At 41.0% G+C, this 19,241-nt stretch overlaps 1 protein-coding gene across 3 annotated transcripts in view; it reads right to left on the minus strand.

The window, feature by feature from the left end:
- DOCK5 (dedicator of cytokinesis 5) overlaps nt 1-19,241 on the minus strand; it is a 274,051-nt gene that overhangs the window by 185,567 nt on the left and 69,243 nt on the right. For 2 of the 3 annotated variants that reach the window (XR_007515000.1, XM_049866956.1), the window contains exons 3-5: nt 10,146-10,186; nt 3,669-3,724; nt 1,069-1,165 (exon numbers count right to left, since the gene is read on the minus strand). Coding sequence is in view for 1 of the 3 variants with exons in the window: in XM_049866956.1 (XP_049722913.1) it covers nt 1,069-1,165; nt 3,669-3,724; nt 10,146-10,186 (194 nt within the window). In the remaining 2 variants the exon portion in view is untranslated. Of the gene's footprint in view, nt 1-1,068; nt 1,166-3,668; nt 3,725-10,145; nt 10,187-19,241 lie in introns of those variants that run through there. The other variant, XM_049866957.1, reaches the window with a different exon arrangement.

Genomic DNA, 19,241 nt, shown 5'->3' on the forward strand with positions numbered 1-19,241 from the left:
GCCTTCAAGTCTAACCTACGTACAACCTGACTGAACCCATTCACTCACCTAAGGAGGGAATATACCTTCACCACAGGAATTTTTGGCCAGTTACAGAAGCATGGAAGACACTTATAGAGAGAAGACCTAGTGATGGTTATCTACAAGGTTGCCAGGAGGGAGAGCTTTACAAGAGTTTTGGTGCATTCCAACGTCTAGGAAAGGGCTTCCCAACGTGGTGATGAGTGCAGGCTTGCTGCCAACAGACTCAGCATTCTAGCCTTCTGGCAAAATGGCTCCTCAGGCTCTCTCAGTCTGACATCACCAGCTACTAGACTTACCTTGCCCTAATTGCAAACCTGCATAGAACTTCTGATTATGGTTTATTATGGAGAGAACATGCTGGGTCCTGTGTAATGTCCCCCTGAACTGGCATATAATATTAGCAATCTGAGGTCAAACCAATGTGAGACTGAGTACTGGGAATCGGCCCTGAAAAGAAGACTCTCCAGGTCATGTTTTAAAACAACTCAAGTTCCTGAGTCTATAATATCTATTCACGAAGGTAAAAAATGCCCCCCATGTGTGAGGCCTCTTGTGGCTTGGCAAATTCCTAATCACTGGTGTACATGTATGGGGTCACTGGAATAGGGTCTCTAGGAGGTGGAATGGGCTCGAGGCAATGTTTTTTTTCTAGGTATACATGTGAGATCAAGAGAACATCCCTCAGTGTTCACATCGATAAATTGATAATAATTACACCTACTTTATAGGGACACTGAGAAGACTCTTCTGGCACTTGGTAAGTACTTTGCAAGTGTTTGCAATTATTATTATCATTATTACTTTCACAATCAGGATATTTGTCAGTTGAGAAAAAAAAATGACTTAATTATGTCCTCTTCCCCCATTGCTCTATAACATCAATGATCCCACTCTGAGGAAGTCTGGTTATCAGACATTGTGTGGTTCAGGTAAGATGTGTCCCACTCCGTGCAGAGAGGTCATAAGTGACAGGCACCTTGCAGAGGTAAGCAGTCTGAGGTCCAAGGAGAATGCCGCAGGCTCCACGTCCCAGGGGAAACTCACCACATAGAGCTTGCGCCAGATGACGGCCCATTCTCGCAGAGTGGAGGTGAGCTCCTGCACCAGTGGCAGCTCACCTGGAATCACAGTCTCGTTCTGCCTGAGAAGGACCAAACAGAGGCTCACTTTACCTGCATTGATCATCGCTGCTTTCCTTGACGGAGGTCACATTCCCCAAACTCCACGTCTGGAGTGGGGCTGCTTGAGCTTGAAACACCACAAAATTTGTCTGTTGGGGCCTTTCTGTGTAAGGGACTTTAATCGCATTTATGTATCACAGAAAAGGAAAGGAGCTTAGGATACCACAGTTCTCAAGATGAACAGAGGTTCTGCAACAAAATGGGCCAACAGCCCAGTCTGTACCTCCCCATTGGGGATAGGAGGGATCAGTCCCTGGAGAAGTACATCATGCTTGGCACAGTACAGGGCCGGAGGAAAAGAGGAAGACCCTCAAAGAGGTGGACTGACACAGTGGCTGCAACAATGGGCTCAAGCATAACAATGACTGTAAGGATGGTGCAGGACCAGGCAGTATTTCGTTCTGTTGTGCACAGGGTCGCTATGAGTCAGAACCGACTTGATGGCACCTAACAACAACAACAACATGAGCACCTAAGTTACCGACCAGGATGGCTTTAGTGATTCCCAGGGATGGAAATAAAAACCCAACATTTCATTACGAAGAGTGAGGTGGAGAAGGGTGCCCAATCAAAAAAGCCCTGGGTTTGACACCTCACACTGAGTCTGTTGGCTGGGACTGAGGCAGTGCTCTCTCTTGGAACGGTACTGGCTTTTCTTCTCATCTGCTGCTTTTCAGCACAGAAAACTGACATATAACTACATGGTTGCTGTTGTTGTCAGTTGCCGTCAAGTTAATCCCAACTCATGACAACCCCACATGTACAGAGTAGAACTGCTCCACAGGGTTTTCGAGGCTATCGTCTTTCAGGTGCAGATTGCCAGACCTTTGTTCCAAGGTGCTGTTGGGTGGATCTGAACCACCAACTTTCCAGCTAGTGGTTAAGTGCTTAACCATCTGCACCACTCAGGGACTTCCACTTACATGAGACTTACAAACATGTAGATTTTACATTTATTCACATAAATTCTGATATTTTTATGATTAGCAAAGAGAAAAAATAAGTGAGAGCAAGCAAACAAGTGGGGATTTGTGGAGGGATTGTTAGATTTAGCAAATAAAAACACAGACTGTCCAGATAAATTTGAACTTCAGATATGTTACAAACAGTTTTTTAGATAAGCATGCCTCATACAATACTAGGGACATACTTAGAGTACAAAATTTACTTGTTGTTACCTGAATTTCAAATTTAATTGGGCATCCTGAATCTTATCTAGCAAGCCTAACTACCTAGTTAGTGGGTACATGCCTTCCACCCTGCCTCAACATCATTGTGGCTGGTGGCAGTGGAAGCTGCCCAAGATGACCCATTAGAAAAAGGACTTCTCCAGGAGAGCAGAAGACCTGGATTCTGGTCCTGGTTCTGGTATCAGAGTTACGTGAATTTGAACAGGTCTCCACCTCTTGTCTATGATATGAGGGTGCTGACCTTATTACTGAGAATGTTCTTGTCAGCATTGAGTCTGTGTGAGTCTGGGACCCAGCTGGTCTTTTCTCTCTTGGCCCCACTCCATTCTCTATCCAACCTGGGATTCCAGTCCTACTCCAGGCTCTCCTTATTACTTTCTGAACTTCCTTGCCAGTAGACTGACCAATTAAAAGGTCTTTCTCCTGGACTTCATGCTGCATATTCACTCTTCTTAACTGCCATAGAGGTAGTACTTTCCAGGACAAATGATAAGGTGGGCAAGGAATAAGAACATCCCAAACCTCATGGATTTTCTTTGCAGAGCCCATTCACATACATTGTTTCATTTGAATCTCACATCAAGCTCATGACCAACATAGGGCCTGATTTGCATCCTCCAATTTTCAGTAGAAAAGCTCAAAAGCACTAAGGTTAATTGACCCTTCAGTTCAGGTCTGATAAGGAGATGATGTAGCCTACTCACCTATTTCCCGAAGATCCCAAATTGGGGGCTTCTTAGGTCTTATCTGCCTATGAGTCCCAACTGTTCATGTGTATGAACACACACACACACACACACACACACACACACACACCAGTTAGCAGGTAGCAGAAGGGGAAGGTAAAGGCCCTCAGTTCATTACCTCTGACTTGCTACTCTGGAGAAGGATGTCAGGGAGGAAAGAGAAAGCAGAGAAAGGAATCTGTCAGGAAAAAGTTTTCACTCATATCTTTTTTACTGATGAGATATTAAAGTACATAAGACATTCTTTGGAGCCCTGGTGACCGTGGTTAAAGCGCTCTGCTGCTAACCGAAAAGTCGGTGGTTCAAAGCCACCAGCTGCTGCACGGAAGAAAGTTGTGGCAGTCTGCTTCTGTAAATATTTATAACCTTGGAAACCCTATGAGGAAGTTCTACTTTCCTATAGGCTCTCCTATAGGGTCACTATGAGTTGGAATTGACTCAATAGCAGTGGTTTTGGTTTAAGACGTTCTTTAATAATAATTTTATAGCTTTATTATTTTTAGGAGTCTTCTCTGGTTGGAACTTACCCTCTGTCTTCCACAGTTGCCTCTTTCAAGTGGATATATGTTTCAGGGAAAATACCCTACAGAGAGAAGAACTTTGGTTAGACACTCATAAAATCTCATCCCAAAGCAAAGAATATGAAATGAGCAAGAGTGAATGGGAGGACAAAAAGAAACCTTTAGAACAGCTAAACTTTGCAATCAGGTTTGTAAGATTTCAACTCTGCTGGCTGGTTACCTAAATGAAGACAAGGCCGAAACATATAAAAGGTATAAACTAAGATCAGGATTCAGAGAGCATAGGATAAATGTGTCATAAATGAAGAGGCAAACATACCTGGGTTAAGTCAGAGCTACAATAACGGTAAGGAGTTTAATAGTGAGTTCTTAAAATCCATCCAGATTCTACACGCCATGAGATGTTTACCTTAAAGGGTTTCACATAATTAGTGAGATGGGTGGATATGTACTTACTGGCCTATAAAAATACAGTAATGTTCTAAAGTAATTCTTCTTGGCACTTAAACCAAATATACCCAAAATCAATTCATATTAGTTACCTGGTTAATTCTGGCATTTCAGTCTCAAAATGCTCTCCATTCTATATTCCTAAGAGGCAGTTCTATATCAGTACTGTGACACTGCTCATGGGGAAAACTAAGGCCCTGCCAGACCTATGAGAAAGACAGGAGAACCAGCTGGTAGAAACTGAGTAGCAGATATAATTAACAGGAGGCAAGTGATAGGTCAGAGTTTTCTTAAATACTCAAAAATTTTCTTGTTTTCCTGTGTGATGTCCTCATCAGTAAATAGAAAAACCCTCCAAGAGATAGACTGACAAGGTGACTGTAATAATGGGCTCACACACCAAAAGTTGTGAGGATGGCACAAGGCCAGCCAATGTTTTGTTCTGTTATACGTAAGGTCGCCATGAGTCCGAGGCGACTAGACAGCAACTAACAACAAAAATAAGAGAAAATGACATCTGGAAAAGACACTGGTTTTATTGTATTATATATGCCATGCCAGTAGAGGTCAGGGAAGAACCTTCTTAACTGGAATCACTGACTCAACTACTCCTAGCCTTGCACCTGTAAAAGACAGCGTGAATCTTGTGGATGTTACACCAGAGGGGTGGCTGACCACAAGGGTGGGAGGGGGTATCCCGGTGCCTGGAGGACTATGATCAAAGACATGCACCCAGGGATTTTTAATCCACTTGGGGATGGAAAACCAGTGCGCTTCAACATGGACTGGTACTGTGTCCAGTTTCACGTACTCTATCAGTACAATACTCTTCTTTCTCCCTTTCAATTCTTCACCAATAAAACAGGAAACTGCAAGAAAATGTGAGATTAAGCTGCTCTAAGCGTTGGTGATGACAGAGTGGATCCTGCAACTGCTTGAGTCAGAAGCAAAATGACCACCCTTTCCCATTAGGCAGGAAGAATAACAACAAAAATGGTATATAATTCTCCTCCAGGCTTTGAGAAAGGGACAGGAATGGATGCATACATCAGAAAACACTATCACATACCCATTAATAACATGACCAAGACCGCACACAGGGACAAGGAGGCACTGACCTTTTATTATCGGATCAGGATTCAGACTGACTTTGGAAACCAGACTGAACAGTTCAAAAGAAACAAAAATTGAATGTGCATTGTCATGGATTGAATTATGTCCCCGAAAAACGTATGTATCAATTTGGCTGTGCCATGATTCCCAGTATCATGTGATTTTCCTATATGTTATAAATCCTGTCTGTATGATGTTAATGAGGGAGGATGTGCGGCAGTTGTGTTAGTGAGACAGGACTCAATCTACAAGATTGGATTGTGTCCTGAGGCAATCTCTTGAGACATAAAAGAGAGAAGTGAGCAGAGAGACAGGGGGACCTCATATCACCAAGAAAACAGTGCAGGAGCAGAGTGCATCCCTTGGACCCAGGGTTCCTGCACAGAGAAGCTCCTAGTCCGGGGGAAGATTAATGGGAAGGCCAACAGACAAAGAAAGGCTTCCCCTGGAGCTGGCGCCCTGAATTCGGACTTTTAGCCTCCTTTACTGTGAAGAAATACATTTCTCTTTGTTAAAGTCATCCACTTGTGGTATTTCTGTTATAGCAGCACGAGGTAACCAAGACATGCCATCATTCCTTTGGGCCTGATTTCTGACAACAAAGGAAGAATTCTGAAGGCTCCAGACCTGTTCTTAGGATAACTAAGTAACTTTGGGTTTCCTCTATCCACTAAGCTGAGGCAAATGCTTTACTGAGTATCACTTCTGTGGAGAATCAGACTTAAAATGTCCAGAACTAATTAAAAAAGAGGGATGTTGAGCAGGGTTGAACTGCTTAAAATTGTACTTATAAGGAGCCACATTTAGAAGTTAAAGTAAGATGTAAGGTTGTTAGTCCAAAGAAATACCCTTGCAGAAGATTTTCAAAATCAAGATAAAAGGACCAATTAAAATTCTCATGCATTCAGGGTGGGGGTTTGGGGACCATGGTTTAAGGGGACTTCTAAGTCAACTGGCAAAATAATTCTATTATGAAAACATTCTGCATCCCACTTTGAAATGTGGCGTCTGGAGTCTTAAATGCTAACAAGCGGCGATCTAAGATGCATCAACTGGTCTCAACCCACCTGGAGCAAAGGAGAATGAAGAACACCAAGGTCACACGATAACTAAGAGCCCAAGAGACAGAAAGGGCCACATGAACCAGAGACCTACATCATCCTGAGACCAGAAGAACTAGTTGGTGCCCGGCCACAATCGATGACTGCCCTGACAGGGAGCACAACAGATAACCCCTCAGGGAGCAGGAGATCAGTGGGATGCAGACCCCAAATTCTCACAAAAAGACCATACTTAATGGTCTGACTGAGACTAGAGGAATCCCGGCGGTCATGGTCCCCAAACCTTCTGTTGGCCCAGGACAGGAACCACTCCCGAAGACAACTCATCAGACGTGAAAGGGACTGGACAGTGGGTAGGAGAGAGATGCTGATGAAGAGTGAGCTAATTATATCAGGTGGACACTTGAGACTGTGTTGGCATCTCCTGTCTGGAGGGGGGATGGGAGGATAGAGAGAGTTGGAAGCTGGCAAAATTGTCACGAAAGGAGAGACTGGAAGGGCTGACTCATTAAAAAAAAAAAAAAAAAAAAAACTCATTAGGGGAGAGCAAATGGGAGTACGGAGTAAGGTGTATATAAACTTATATGTGACAGTCTGACTTGATTTGTAAACGTTCACTTGAAGCTCAATAAAAGTTAATAAAAAAAAAAAAATTCTCATGCATTCAGAATCTGATGACTGGTGTCCTGACAATAGGGAGAAATCCAGTACAGAAGTATTCAGGAATAAAATTAAACAGTGACTTTTTTGTGTGACAGTTAAAAATCATAAGCAGATAATTTACATTGGGGGATGCAGGCATGACAGATTTTCATATTAAGAGATTGTTTATTTTGCTCTATTACTGCTCTATCATTCTAAGCATCATCTTTCCATGACAGCATATGGCCATTTACAGTCATTTGATTGTCCTGATAAATCTGAGCCTTGTACAATTTTCCTAGGTCTTATGACACACATAAAGCCAGAGTAAACCTGGAGGATACATTTTTGACTGACAGCCTATTTCTCAAGTTGGCTTTTCCTTTCTCAATGCAACCCACTCATGTGAGTAAAAATCAAACTAATGATTTTCTAGATATTGCCCTTATTCATACCTCCACACTCCACACCGCCTGGATCAATAGTTAGTTTCTGAAAAGCTCTTGGCTTCTTCGATTGCAAAACCACTAGTCCATTTTATTACCACTCTAAATGGCTAGGTCTGCTAATAAACGACACCAAAAATTCCCATTAAAACAACAGGCCTTTTCAGTAACTCTTCCCCTAACGACCAGCAAACAAAGCTGTCACATTAAAGGAACATTTTGAATGGGCTGGATCTCTTAATGAAGGGATGTCAAAAGGTGAGTATAATTCTTGACGACTGACTTTAAATTCCCTTTATTTTTCCTGGATCTCTTCAAGAAAGAAATTTCAGCTTCAAAATCAATAAGTAATGCCTGGCCCTTGTTTGTGTCATCATTTCAGTGAACTGCAAAGTTTTTCTTTAATTGTCAAGAACTAAGAGAAGCTGAAACAATTCTTCTAAAGGGTGAGGTTAAAAGAGAGGTTAAAAAAAAAAGTTAAAAAACATCCAGAACTTGTCATTTAGATTCTAGCAGGGCACCCCATCCATCCGCTTTTCAAAGCAGACCCAAGCGGTACTCCCTGGGTGGATTTTGATATATTAGGAAATCATAGAAACAAAGGTCTTCCTTCCATGCCGGAAAAGGATACTTAAATACTACAGACTCTCTAAAAGGGAAAATCTGTGGTCTGGTAACCTGTTTCAAAGTGACTGATATTTGTCATTTAAAAATCAAAAACTTTATTTGTTCCTTTCATTCAAATGATTTTGTCTGAGAGTGGTATTCTGTTCATTTTTAAAAATTCAGCTTTTTTAATTAAAGGACTGGGAATTATGTGACGTAAGTATTCTTGTTCTTTAATAAATTTAGAACTTCAAAGTTAACTCTAATCACCTTTGAGATAACTACCACTTCCATAACTATGAGTAAAATGAACATTGATAGGGCTAAGCCCAAACCAAGAAGCAGGAGTGGCCATATTCCAGGTACTCTAAAAGAGAATCCTTTCGTCTCCACTGGGGAAGTTGATATTTGCTTTAAAAGCAAATACACCTTCATGTGGTAGATTATTAAATTGTGAAAGTTAACAAAGTGTACGTGCACACACATACATATGCAAATATTAAGTGTCATTTAAGATATAACAATATGGAAAGCTTGTGGCTTTTAACGGCCTATACCCTATACAGGGTCCCTGGGTGGTGCAATAGTTAACACACTTGGCGGCTGAGAAGTTGGTGGGAGTCCACCCAGAAGCACCTCTGAAGAAAGGCCTGGGGATCTACTTCTGAAAAAAAATCAGCCACTGAAAATCCTATGGAGCACAGTTCTACTCTGACACACATGGGGTCACCATGAGTTGAAGTGGACTCCACAACAACTGGTTTGGTTTGGTTATTAAAAAAAAAAAAAAAGTCCCTTGAACACACACGGGATTGCCATGAATCAAAATGGACTAAACAGAAACTAGATTGTTTGGTTTTTAGCCTGTAGGAGGAGTCCCTGAGGATGTAAACTGTTAACACCCTAGGCTGCTAAAGAAAAGGCCGGAGGTTCAAGTCCATCCAGAGGTGCCTGGGAAGAAAGGCCTGGGGATCCACTTCCCAAAGAGCAGCTATGGAAAATCCTATAGGGCAGAGTTCTACTCTGACACACATGGGGTCACCATGAGTCAGGGTCGACTCACCAGAAATGGTGCTTTTCTGGGCCCTACATTCCTTTGAATGGTGTGTGTCCAACATCAGCACATGTGTGTGCAAGGATTACTTCTACCTTATGCTATTTTTGAAGAATAAAAACTGTAGGCTTTTTTATTCATCTCTTGATAAATTCTACAAATTTTCTCTTATCCTTTTCCTAATTCTCTATTTGCCGTGTGAACTCACTGTGAAATAATAAGGCCCTATCAACTTGGCTTTTTCAAAAGAAAGTGCTGACATGCTCTGCTGCCCCTGGCTGCAGTGTCAAAGGAAAAGAGCTGACCTGGCCGAAATAAGCTGAGGTGGGTATTAAGATACTTAATAGATTTTCTTTAGCTTGATGATTAGTAGCTCTGGCACTGGGAAAAGAACCCCCTAGAGTTCAGTATTTTTTCAAACCCTTTGACTACGACTAATAGTAAGAAATGCATTTTCATGGCAACCTGGTACTGTACAGATATCCATAAAAATATATACCTGAAACAAAAGTGTCATGAAGCAATACTTACCATACGGGTCCATTTTGTCTTCTACACTTTCAGTTTTATATTTGGTTATAACCAAATATGTATTTATATGTTGGTTATAACCCACTAGGATGATTCCATGGTGTATTATTGTGGTTGTGAGGCTCAAGTTTGAAAACCACCACTCTGGTTTATCCATATTACAGTGAAGGAAAGAATCAAAAGGAAATGGGAGATCCTTTAGTTCTTGGATTTTAGCACTGGAACTAAAGGATAAAAGGACACACACGGGTCCTTCACTGAAACAGAGATCTACCCATGGCAACACCAGCTTAACTTGAGGCACAGGGAGGAAGAGGGTGGCAGAGGCCCTGCCTAGTGCCCAAGTTCACCTCTGGCCTTGATCCTCGAATTGGCTGGTGAGAAAGATGATGGATAAAATTGGCACTGTTTTACTTGAGCACTGAGGTCAGAGAATTTGTTTTAAAATCTAAAGGACATGCATCAAAGAGAAAACAAACTAAGTCTAGAGACAGCAGAGAGCAGATAACGAGATCAGATAACACAATACAAAACTAATAGGCATTTCAAATTAATTAAAAATCTGAATGATAGACCATACCTTTTTAGATTTATTTTGGAGGGTGTATCCTCTGTACCAACCTGTCAAGGTATAAGAAAACATAAAAGCCTTTATGTAATCCAGGCTAATACAAAGATATTAGCAACACACTTCCTCATTTTCTGTTAAGCAATACTATAATGGAACCCAAGAGACAATTAGCAAATAATATATTAGAATATGAACATTTTGGTTTATTACAGAATAAAAATCTGGATCTATTTTAGAGCTTTGTTCTCTCAATAACTACAGAATTGAAAACTCTCCTAGAATCAGACTCATCTCTATTCCTTTGGAGAAAGGACAGAACAAAAAACTAGGCAGAATGCAGTCCGACCTCTTAATACTGTAATACATTGCAGTCACTCAGTACATGCTTTTGCATGAATGAACTTGGACTTTCATCCAATACATACTCTACAAATCACTTTAGACTATTAAGGTAGATATTTTTAAATAATTTATATGTGTTCTCTCTACCTTCTGAGTTCCCAGGATAAAAACCACTGTTATGGAACAATTTTAAATTGGAGCAACAAATCTTACATACACAAATATGTGCACCCAAAAAGCACTGTGTCCAAAATACACAAAGAACTCTGAAAACAAACAGCCCAATTACAAAATGCACAAAAGATCTGAGCAGACACCTCACCAAAAAAGAGACAGATGATAAAGAAACACATGAGAAGATGCTCAATATCACAACATCATGTGTCATTACCTAAATAAATAAATAAATAAAACCAAAACCCAACCCCATTGCTGATGAGTCGATTTTGACTCATAGCGACCCTACAAGACGGAGTAGGAGTGCCCCACAGGGTTCCCAAGGAGTGGCTGGTAGATTCAAATTGCCAACCTTCTGGTTAGCAGCCTGAGCTCTTAACCACTGTGCCACCAGGGCTCCCATATGTCATAGGGAACTGCAAAGTAAAATAACAATGAGATGCCACTATATACCTATTAAACACACACACACACACAAAACCAGGTGCCGTCAAATCAATTCCACCTTACGGTTAGAACAGCTAAAATCCAAAACACTGAAAATACCAAATGTTAGTGAACATGTGGAGCAACAGGAATTCTCATTCACTGCTGGTAAGAATGCAAAAAGGTACGGCTAAGATGCATAAATTGGTCTCAACCTACCTGGAGCAAAGGCGAATGAAGAACACCAAAGACATATGGTAAGGATGAGCCCAAGAGACAGAAAAGGCCACACAAACCAGAGGCTCCATCAGCCTGAGACCAGAAGAACTAGATGGTCCCTGGCTAACATGGATCACTGCCCTGACAGGCAACACAACAGAGAATTCCTGATGGAACAGAAGAAAGGTGGGATGGAGATCTCAAATTCTTGTAAGAAGACCAGACTTAATGGTCTGACTGAGACCGGAGGGACCCTGACGGTCATGGTCCCTGGACCCTTTGTTAGCCCAAGACTGGAACCATTCCCGAAGCCAACTCTACAGATGGGGACTGGCCTGGACTATAAGATAGACAATGATGCTGGTGAGGTATGAGCTTCTTGGCTCAAGTAGACACTTGAGACCATGTGCGCAACTCCTGTCTGGCGGCGAGTTAAGAAGGAAGAAGGGGACAGAAGCTGGTTGAATGGACACGGGGAAAACAGGGTGGAGAGGAGGAATGTGCTTTCATTAAGGGGAGAGCAGCTAGGAGTACACAGCAAGGTGTGTATAACTTTTTGTATGAGAGACTGACTTGATCTGTAAACTTTCACCTAAAGCACAATTAAAAAAAAAAAAAAGTATGGCCATTTTGGAAGCCAGTTTTGAAGTTTTGCATAAAGCTAAGCACAGGCTTACCATTTGTTCCAACAATTACACTCCTAGGCATTTAACCAAATGAGTTGAATATGTATGTCCATATAAAAACTTGTACGTGAATGTTTATAGCAGCTTTATTCATAATTGCCAAAAACTGGTAGCGATCAAGATGTCCTTCAATAGGTAGGTGGATAAACAAACTGTAGTACATCTAGGCAATGGAGTATTATTCAATGATAACAATAAATGAGCTGTCAAGCCACGAGAAAACATGGAGGAATCTAAAGTGAATATTGCTAAGTTAAAGAAGCCAGTGTAAAAAAGCTAATGCTATATGAGTCTAGAAGCCCTGCTGGTGCAATGGCTAAGAGCTCTTCTGCAACCAAAAGCCCTCTGGGGCAGTTCTACTCTGTCCTATAAGGTCGCAATGAGTCGGAATCAACTCAACGGCGATGGGTTTTATATGAGTCTAACTACATAGCATTCTGGAAAAAGCAAAACCAGAGACAATAAAAAGATGAGTAGCTGCCACCAGTTCAGGGGAAGGACAGAGGGATGAATAGGTAGAACACGGGATTTGAGGGCAGTGAAACTATTCTGTATGATACTTTGATGGCACACGCATGACATTATGCATTTGTCAAAACCCATAGGACTGTACAACACAAGAATGAGCCCTAATGTAAACTATGGACTTTAGTTAATAATATGTCGCTACTGGTTCGTCAATGGTAATAAATGTAACACATAAATACAAAATGTTAATAAGAGAAACTGTGTGTAGGGGAGGAGGGGCATATGGGGAGTTAACTCTACTTTCTGCCCAATTTTTCTGTAAACCTAAAGTTGCTCTAAAAAAATAATCTATTTAAAAAGCAAGCAAGCAAATAAACAACATTTTAAGCAGTTCTGGCTAATGCTATATGCCCTCCCTCCAAAAAAAATTTATGTGTTTGCTTAATAAAGCTTTAACTTCTTTCAAAAAAATTCCAATAAAGGCATACAGCTATGGATATTTTCCCCCAGTCTATCTTGTAGTGGGAATATACAATTTGATCTATTCATAAACATATTTTATATCAGATATTTATTGACCATCTATATAGGTAATAACGTTCCTCATTCCCTTGCCCTCGATTAAGGCATCGATGTGGTCACTTTGTTAAGTAAACACTGTTGTAAGTGGTATGCCTGTGTCTGCCAACGCCCCCCTCACCAAAAAAAAACCATGTTGCCATTGAGTGGATTCCAACTCATAGCAATCCTATGTGTTACAGAGTAGAACTGCTCCATAGGGTTTTCTTGGCTGTAATCTTTATGGAGGCAGATTGCCAGGCCCTTCTTCTGCAGCACTGCTGGAGGGGTTCAAATTGCCAATAGGCTAGCAGTGGACTGCAAATAATTTGCACCATATATATATAAAAATATATATATAGTGAGCGCTATTTACATATGTATATATATAGTGAGTAGATGTAAGCTGTACTTAAAACTTTAGGCATCTGACAGTAGGGTCCTAGAACTCTCTGGTAATTTTTAAAAAATGAGTATCATCCAGAAAAGAGGCACACAATCTATTTTGTATGTGTCACAAGTAGAGAATTAAATTCACATTCCTTGGTCATGAATTCAATAACATTTTAGCAAATTTTAAACTGCTCACGGCATTCAAAAATTTAAAGGATTTTGGTATTTCTTACAGGGAGAACTGGAGTATTATGGTATGGAATTACTACAGACTTGCATCAAGACACATGGTTGAGAAAAAGATATTTGAACAGAAGGCACTGCCCCCAATATAGGACGTCAGCGCACAAGGGATCCAGGCGTAAGAAAACACCAAGCTAAGCGTTTCTTTCCAAGTCTCAAAGACGTGGTTCAGCTAAAACACGAAAATGTCTTAAACTTCTTCATGGATTGGGAGTGACTCCTGGGATGGAGAGCAAAAGGGTATTGGAGAAACAATACTTCAGTCTCTTCCAAGCAGTTTTCATCTTTCTACACCCTAGGAAGTCAACCAAAAAACCCAAACCCGTTGTTGTTGAGTTGATTCTGACTCAGCAACCATACAGGACAGAGTAGAACTGCCCCATATGGTTTCCAAGAAGCCGCTGGTAGATTCCAACTGCCAGCCTTTTGGTTGGCAGCAGTAGCTCTTAACCACTGCGCCACCAGGGCTCCCCAGGAAGTCAAGATGTCACAATATGGGCTTTGCTCCACTTTCAAAGACAATTTATCTGTATTTTGTAAGCAGAATTTTGCACAGCCATTCATCACAAAATTATGCTTCCTAACCCTATCATTTCTGAAAAGAAATTTTACTACCTAAGTCTTCTCTAGAATTACGGTATGTGTACAACCTCTATCTAAAGGCACAAAATGACCATGCTGAATTTGAAAAAGTGAACGTTCACTTTCCTTGGTATCATGTAATTAGAGAAAATTGTTGATCTCTGTTTGTTTTTAAAAATCATACACAGTCAGTGCTCCATAAATTCAAGTGCTAATAATACCAAGGGATGATAGTAATACTTCACATGAGCATGTTTGCTGTGAGGATTTCATAAATTCAATCATTACCACATTATAAATCTGGGCTATAATACAGGCAAGAACAAAAACTTCTAATTATTCCCAAATATTCAAAGCAAGATAATAATGATAAGCACAGTACGCTATTAGGCTTCTGAATACATGATCACGCAAAGGGGCAGGGAACGATACATCAACAAATAGCCATCATCAATGGGTAGTGTGATTTGGCTGGACTCTCAGTTGCTTTAAAAAATTACTGTTATTAAAATGAAGTGAACGGTAAGAGAATGGTGAGTGATGCTGAGAACTTTCCAGGGGGCTACTGTTACATTTAGGTGAAATGACAGCTTCAAAAAGTTCATAGCAACCACGGTGAACACCAAAGGTTATTTATTCCGTGTTGGTCTACCATTAAAGAAACCAATAATTTCTGCTTTCCTGAGACTTTCCCAATTCTTTGATAAAACTCTGTTCCCTCAGATTTGAAAATATCAGAGAGTTCTTAATTCCACCATCTAAACTGTTTACTTTCTCTGGTTTCTTAGATAATTTACATTAGTCAAGACTATCACCTACTCCATTTTACCTCACTTACCCACTGGCTACTCACTCTGGCTCTGATCTGAGAGACCCCCTTACTCAAATCTTCTCATCGCTATATGAAGTCATTCAATGAATATATACTAAGCACTAGTCTAGGCACCAAATAGTGGAGAACAAGAGTTACTGTGAAGATTGCATGCTTAAAACCCACACACACATAAATAAGATGATATAAGATAATGGCAGTGCTAAGATGAAGAATTCAAACACAGTAACATGACAGAGAATGACTGGTAACATGCGCATTACTCTAGATAAGTTGATCGAGGAAAGGTCACTCTGAGAAGCTAAAAAGAACCAACCATGTAAAGATCTGGGGAAAGAAACTTCCAGACTTAAACAAATCAAGTGAGAAAGCCCTGAGGCAAGAGTAAGCGAGTACAAAGACAGAAAGGAAATGTGTTTGCCAGAGCTCAGTGACAGAAAGAGAGAAGGTTAAGAAGGGTAAAAGCAAGATAAAAGATGGTTAGAGGGAGGCATGGTTTTCAACCCTGGCTGCCCATTAAGATGCACCCAGGGAACTTTGAAAAATATTGATACCTGGACCACATTCTCAAACATTCTGAATGAAATGGCCTGGGGTGGGGTCCAGGTTTTGGTTTCTAAAAAGTCCTCCTGGTGATTCTAATGTGCAGCCAGGAGTGATTATCAGAAATAAAGATGTTATAAGCCATGGGGGAATTTGGGTCTTATTCTAACTACAATGGGAGGCCTTTGCTGTTGTTGTTAGCTGCCCCATACACGATGGAACAAAACTTTCTGCTCCACTCCCATGTTTGGTTGTGGACTGGTCCATTGCGATCCGCAGCGTTTTCACCGTCTGACTCTCAGGAGCAGATTGCCAGGCCGTCCTGCCTAGTTCATCTTAGTCTGGAAGCTCCGCTGAAACCTGTTCAGCGACATGGTAACACACAAGCCTCCAATGACAGATGAGTGGTGGCTGCGCATGAGCTACCTCAGCTGGGAAGTGAACTGGGGTCTACAGGCGAGAATTAGAGCGCTGAACCACCAGTTCAGGTTTTACCCGGTATAATGTGAAGCCATTGGAGGGTTTAAATGGCATCATTCCTTATACTTTTAAAGGATCATGCTGGCTGCTACACTGAGAATGGATTATGCGAGGTAAGACATAGGAGAAAGAGAAATACCAGCGAGGAGACTAACAGAGGCAGTGAAAATGTAAAGAAATGAAAAGATTTAGGATGTGTTTTGAATCAATAGGATCTGCTCATGATTTGGCTAGAAATAACCATGAATAAGGCTGTTATGGATTGAACTGTGCCCCTTAAAAATATGCGTAAGAATCCTAACCCCTATACCTGTGGATGTAATCTAACATAATGTAATCGCCTTCTATAATGTGATCTAAAGTATGTAATCTGTCAGTTGAGGTCATACCAGTGTAAGGTGGATCCTAAATCTAATCACTTCTGAGTTACAGGAAGAGCAGCAAACGCGCAGAGAAAGCAAGCACATACCAGAGAAGACAGACGCTATTTGAGGATCGCGAAAGAACCAAGGAACACACAGGCTACCAACAAGGGAGGAATCAACGAGGTCAAGATCCTGATTTGGGCTTTTAGCCTCTAGAACTGTGATGACATAAATTTCTGCTCTTTAAAGCCACCCACTTGTAGTATTTCTGTTACAGCGCCATTAGGAAACTAAGATAAGGGGGAAGACAAATATTCAAGGACGTTTAAATCTTGGGTTGAAGCAAATGAGTGGGCAGAATGATACAAGAACAAAAAAAGGGAAAAATTTGTGTGAAACAAAAAACTCAGTTGTGCCTCTGTCTTTGGTTACTGAAGACAGCCCTAGGCAATTTGCAAGTAATCAAGGTGTCTTCATTATCTAAAACTGCCACGTAATACTTGAAAATGTGTGCACATGAGTGGGTGCTACACAGACCACACCTGGTCGGCTAACCTCAGGAAAGGAGGAGAGCATGACTCAATCAACTGTGCATATTTAATTACTCGATCAATCATGACTATGCAATGAGGCCCCAATTATGACTATGCAATGAAGCCTGACCACAGAAGTAGCTGAGGCTTCCTGGATTGGTGAGACATCTGCTCTTGGGAGGGCAGTGAGTCCCTGGGAACAATGAAAGGGCATCAAGACCCTTCCCAGATGTCCCCCTATGTGTCTCTTTGTATCCTTTCTGATTGTAATAAATCAGTACCTATAAGTACAGGTACTATTCATGAATTCTGTGAGTCTTTCAGGAAATTAATAAACCCACAGGAACAGTGAGATCCAGCAGGGGCTGTGTCTATTTGACAGTCTGAAAGGCTGTGTCCTTTTAACTTGCGTGCTCTGACCTAACTGAGGGTGGCTGGGATCAGAGAAGGGGTTAGTTGGTCTGAAGTGGAGGGAATCATGCAGATTTCTGAGCTTGTGGCTGATGCCAGGTGACCTGGCCCCAGGCAGCTAGGAATGAGAGTACCACTCAGAGAGGCTGGTGATGAGGATGGAGAAGTGCGAAGGTGAGGACTGGATCCATTTGCAGGAGGGAACTGGATTCATGCTGATTCTTAGCGTGCAGTTAGCGATGAAGGTGGAATTTGCCCACTATACCCCTTCCTTAGTGCAATTAGGAAATGAAAACAAAATCAAAAGATGTATCTTGGCCCTTCCACTTTCCTTCCTAAGTAACTCATCCCTGAAACTATTAGGTAGGTCAGAACAATGCAGGCATTTACAATGGGGGGAGGAGGGAGGCGGGCAGAGGGAAGATAGTTACAAAGAGGGGTAGACAGCATGGTGTATTAGAGACCTAGAGAATAAGGTGAACATCTAAATGGGGGCAGAGAGCAGCATCGGGTATCATAGCCAGAGCAGAGTGAGGAGCGTGTCCGTGCGGGAAGGGTTGGCACTGAAGATGGGATGCTAGGTGCATACCAGGGAAGTGATCAAGTAAGTAAATATAATAAGCATTCTGGAAGCCAGGTTTCTTACTACTACAGAATGGAGTCACAAACACTGAAAGGGGAAAAAACTAGGATTAACCCTGTGACACTGCATCAGAATTGAAGTTATTCATGTGATACTTACATAAAGTTGAATAACAGGCAAAACTAATCCATGATGATCTAAATCAGAACAGTAGTTGTTTACCAGGGACGGAAATTGTCTGGAAGAAGGCACTGTGGAATGTTCTAGGGTTAGGGAAATGTTCTATGTCTTGACTGGATTGTTAGTACACGCAGGAGTGGATTAACCAGAAAGCAAGGTACTCACAGGCTTACATTAAGCAAAGTACACACAGGCTTACTTCTGTTTACATACTAGTCTGTAGTGCACAGTTCCACCTGTTGAAATTATGCACAACAGTTTAGTAAGTATGTACAAGTAAGCCTGTGCACACCTTGCTTATTGGGTAATCTGTCCCCAAGTACACGGGGTGTAATCATTTGATAAAATTCATTGAATTGTATACCTAACATGAGTGCATTTTGAGCACAATTCAATGTAAATTTTACTGCAATTTAAAAAAAACTGAAAATTTACATCATCAAATGAATATTTTTCTACACAATAACCACCTTGAAGGAGCGCAGAATTAAATAATGGCATTGCTCAATTATTACTGTTTTTGCTTGAAATTACCTCTGAAATCAGTTTGTCAAGCATGAAAAATTATACAACTACTTCTCCCTTATTTTACTTTGTAGTGTATCTCCTCAAAGGCACCAGTCATTCCAATTACTCACTGTGCTCTGAAAGTGGTTCTGAATGAGTTTTGCTATATCCACAAATTCAATCACACATTAAAGATTCATTTATTCATTCAACAAACATTCCTAGATGCCAGGAGAGCAAGACACACGCTGTCTCCATCCTCCTAAATCTTACTTTAATACTGGAAAGAAAAAAACAGACATTTAAACCCATAAGCAAATAAACAATATCATATAGGGCTAAAAGTTAATGAAGGAATGAAAAAGGGTGATGTGGGGGTGGGGACCATTTTAGAAACAGGTTGGAAATTCTCTCTGAGGAGGTACATTTGAGCTGAGGCTTTACATTGCTAATGTGACCATTTATTATACATAAAAACACTTATTGAACACTAGTGAACCAGACACTGCCTTCAAGGAGGAAGGAAATAGATGCGTAAACAAATAATTATTAGATACAAAAGGGCTTTTGATGGTAA

This window comes from Elephas maximus, chromosome 22, assembly GCF_024166365.1.
Source record: "Elephas maximus indicus isolate mEleMax1 chromosome 22, mEleMax1 primary haplotype, whole genome shotgun sequence".
In the NCBI taxonomy this organism is placed as follows: Eukaryota; Metazoa; Chordata; class Mammalia; order Proboscidea; family Elephantidae; genus Elephas; species Elephas maximus.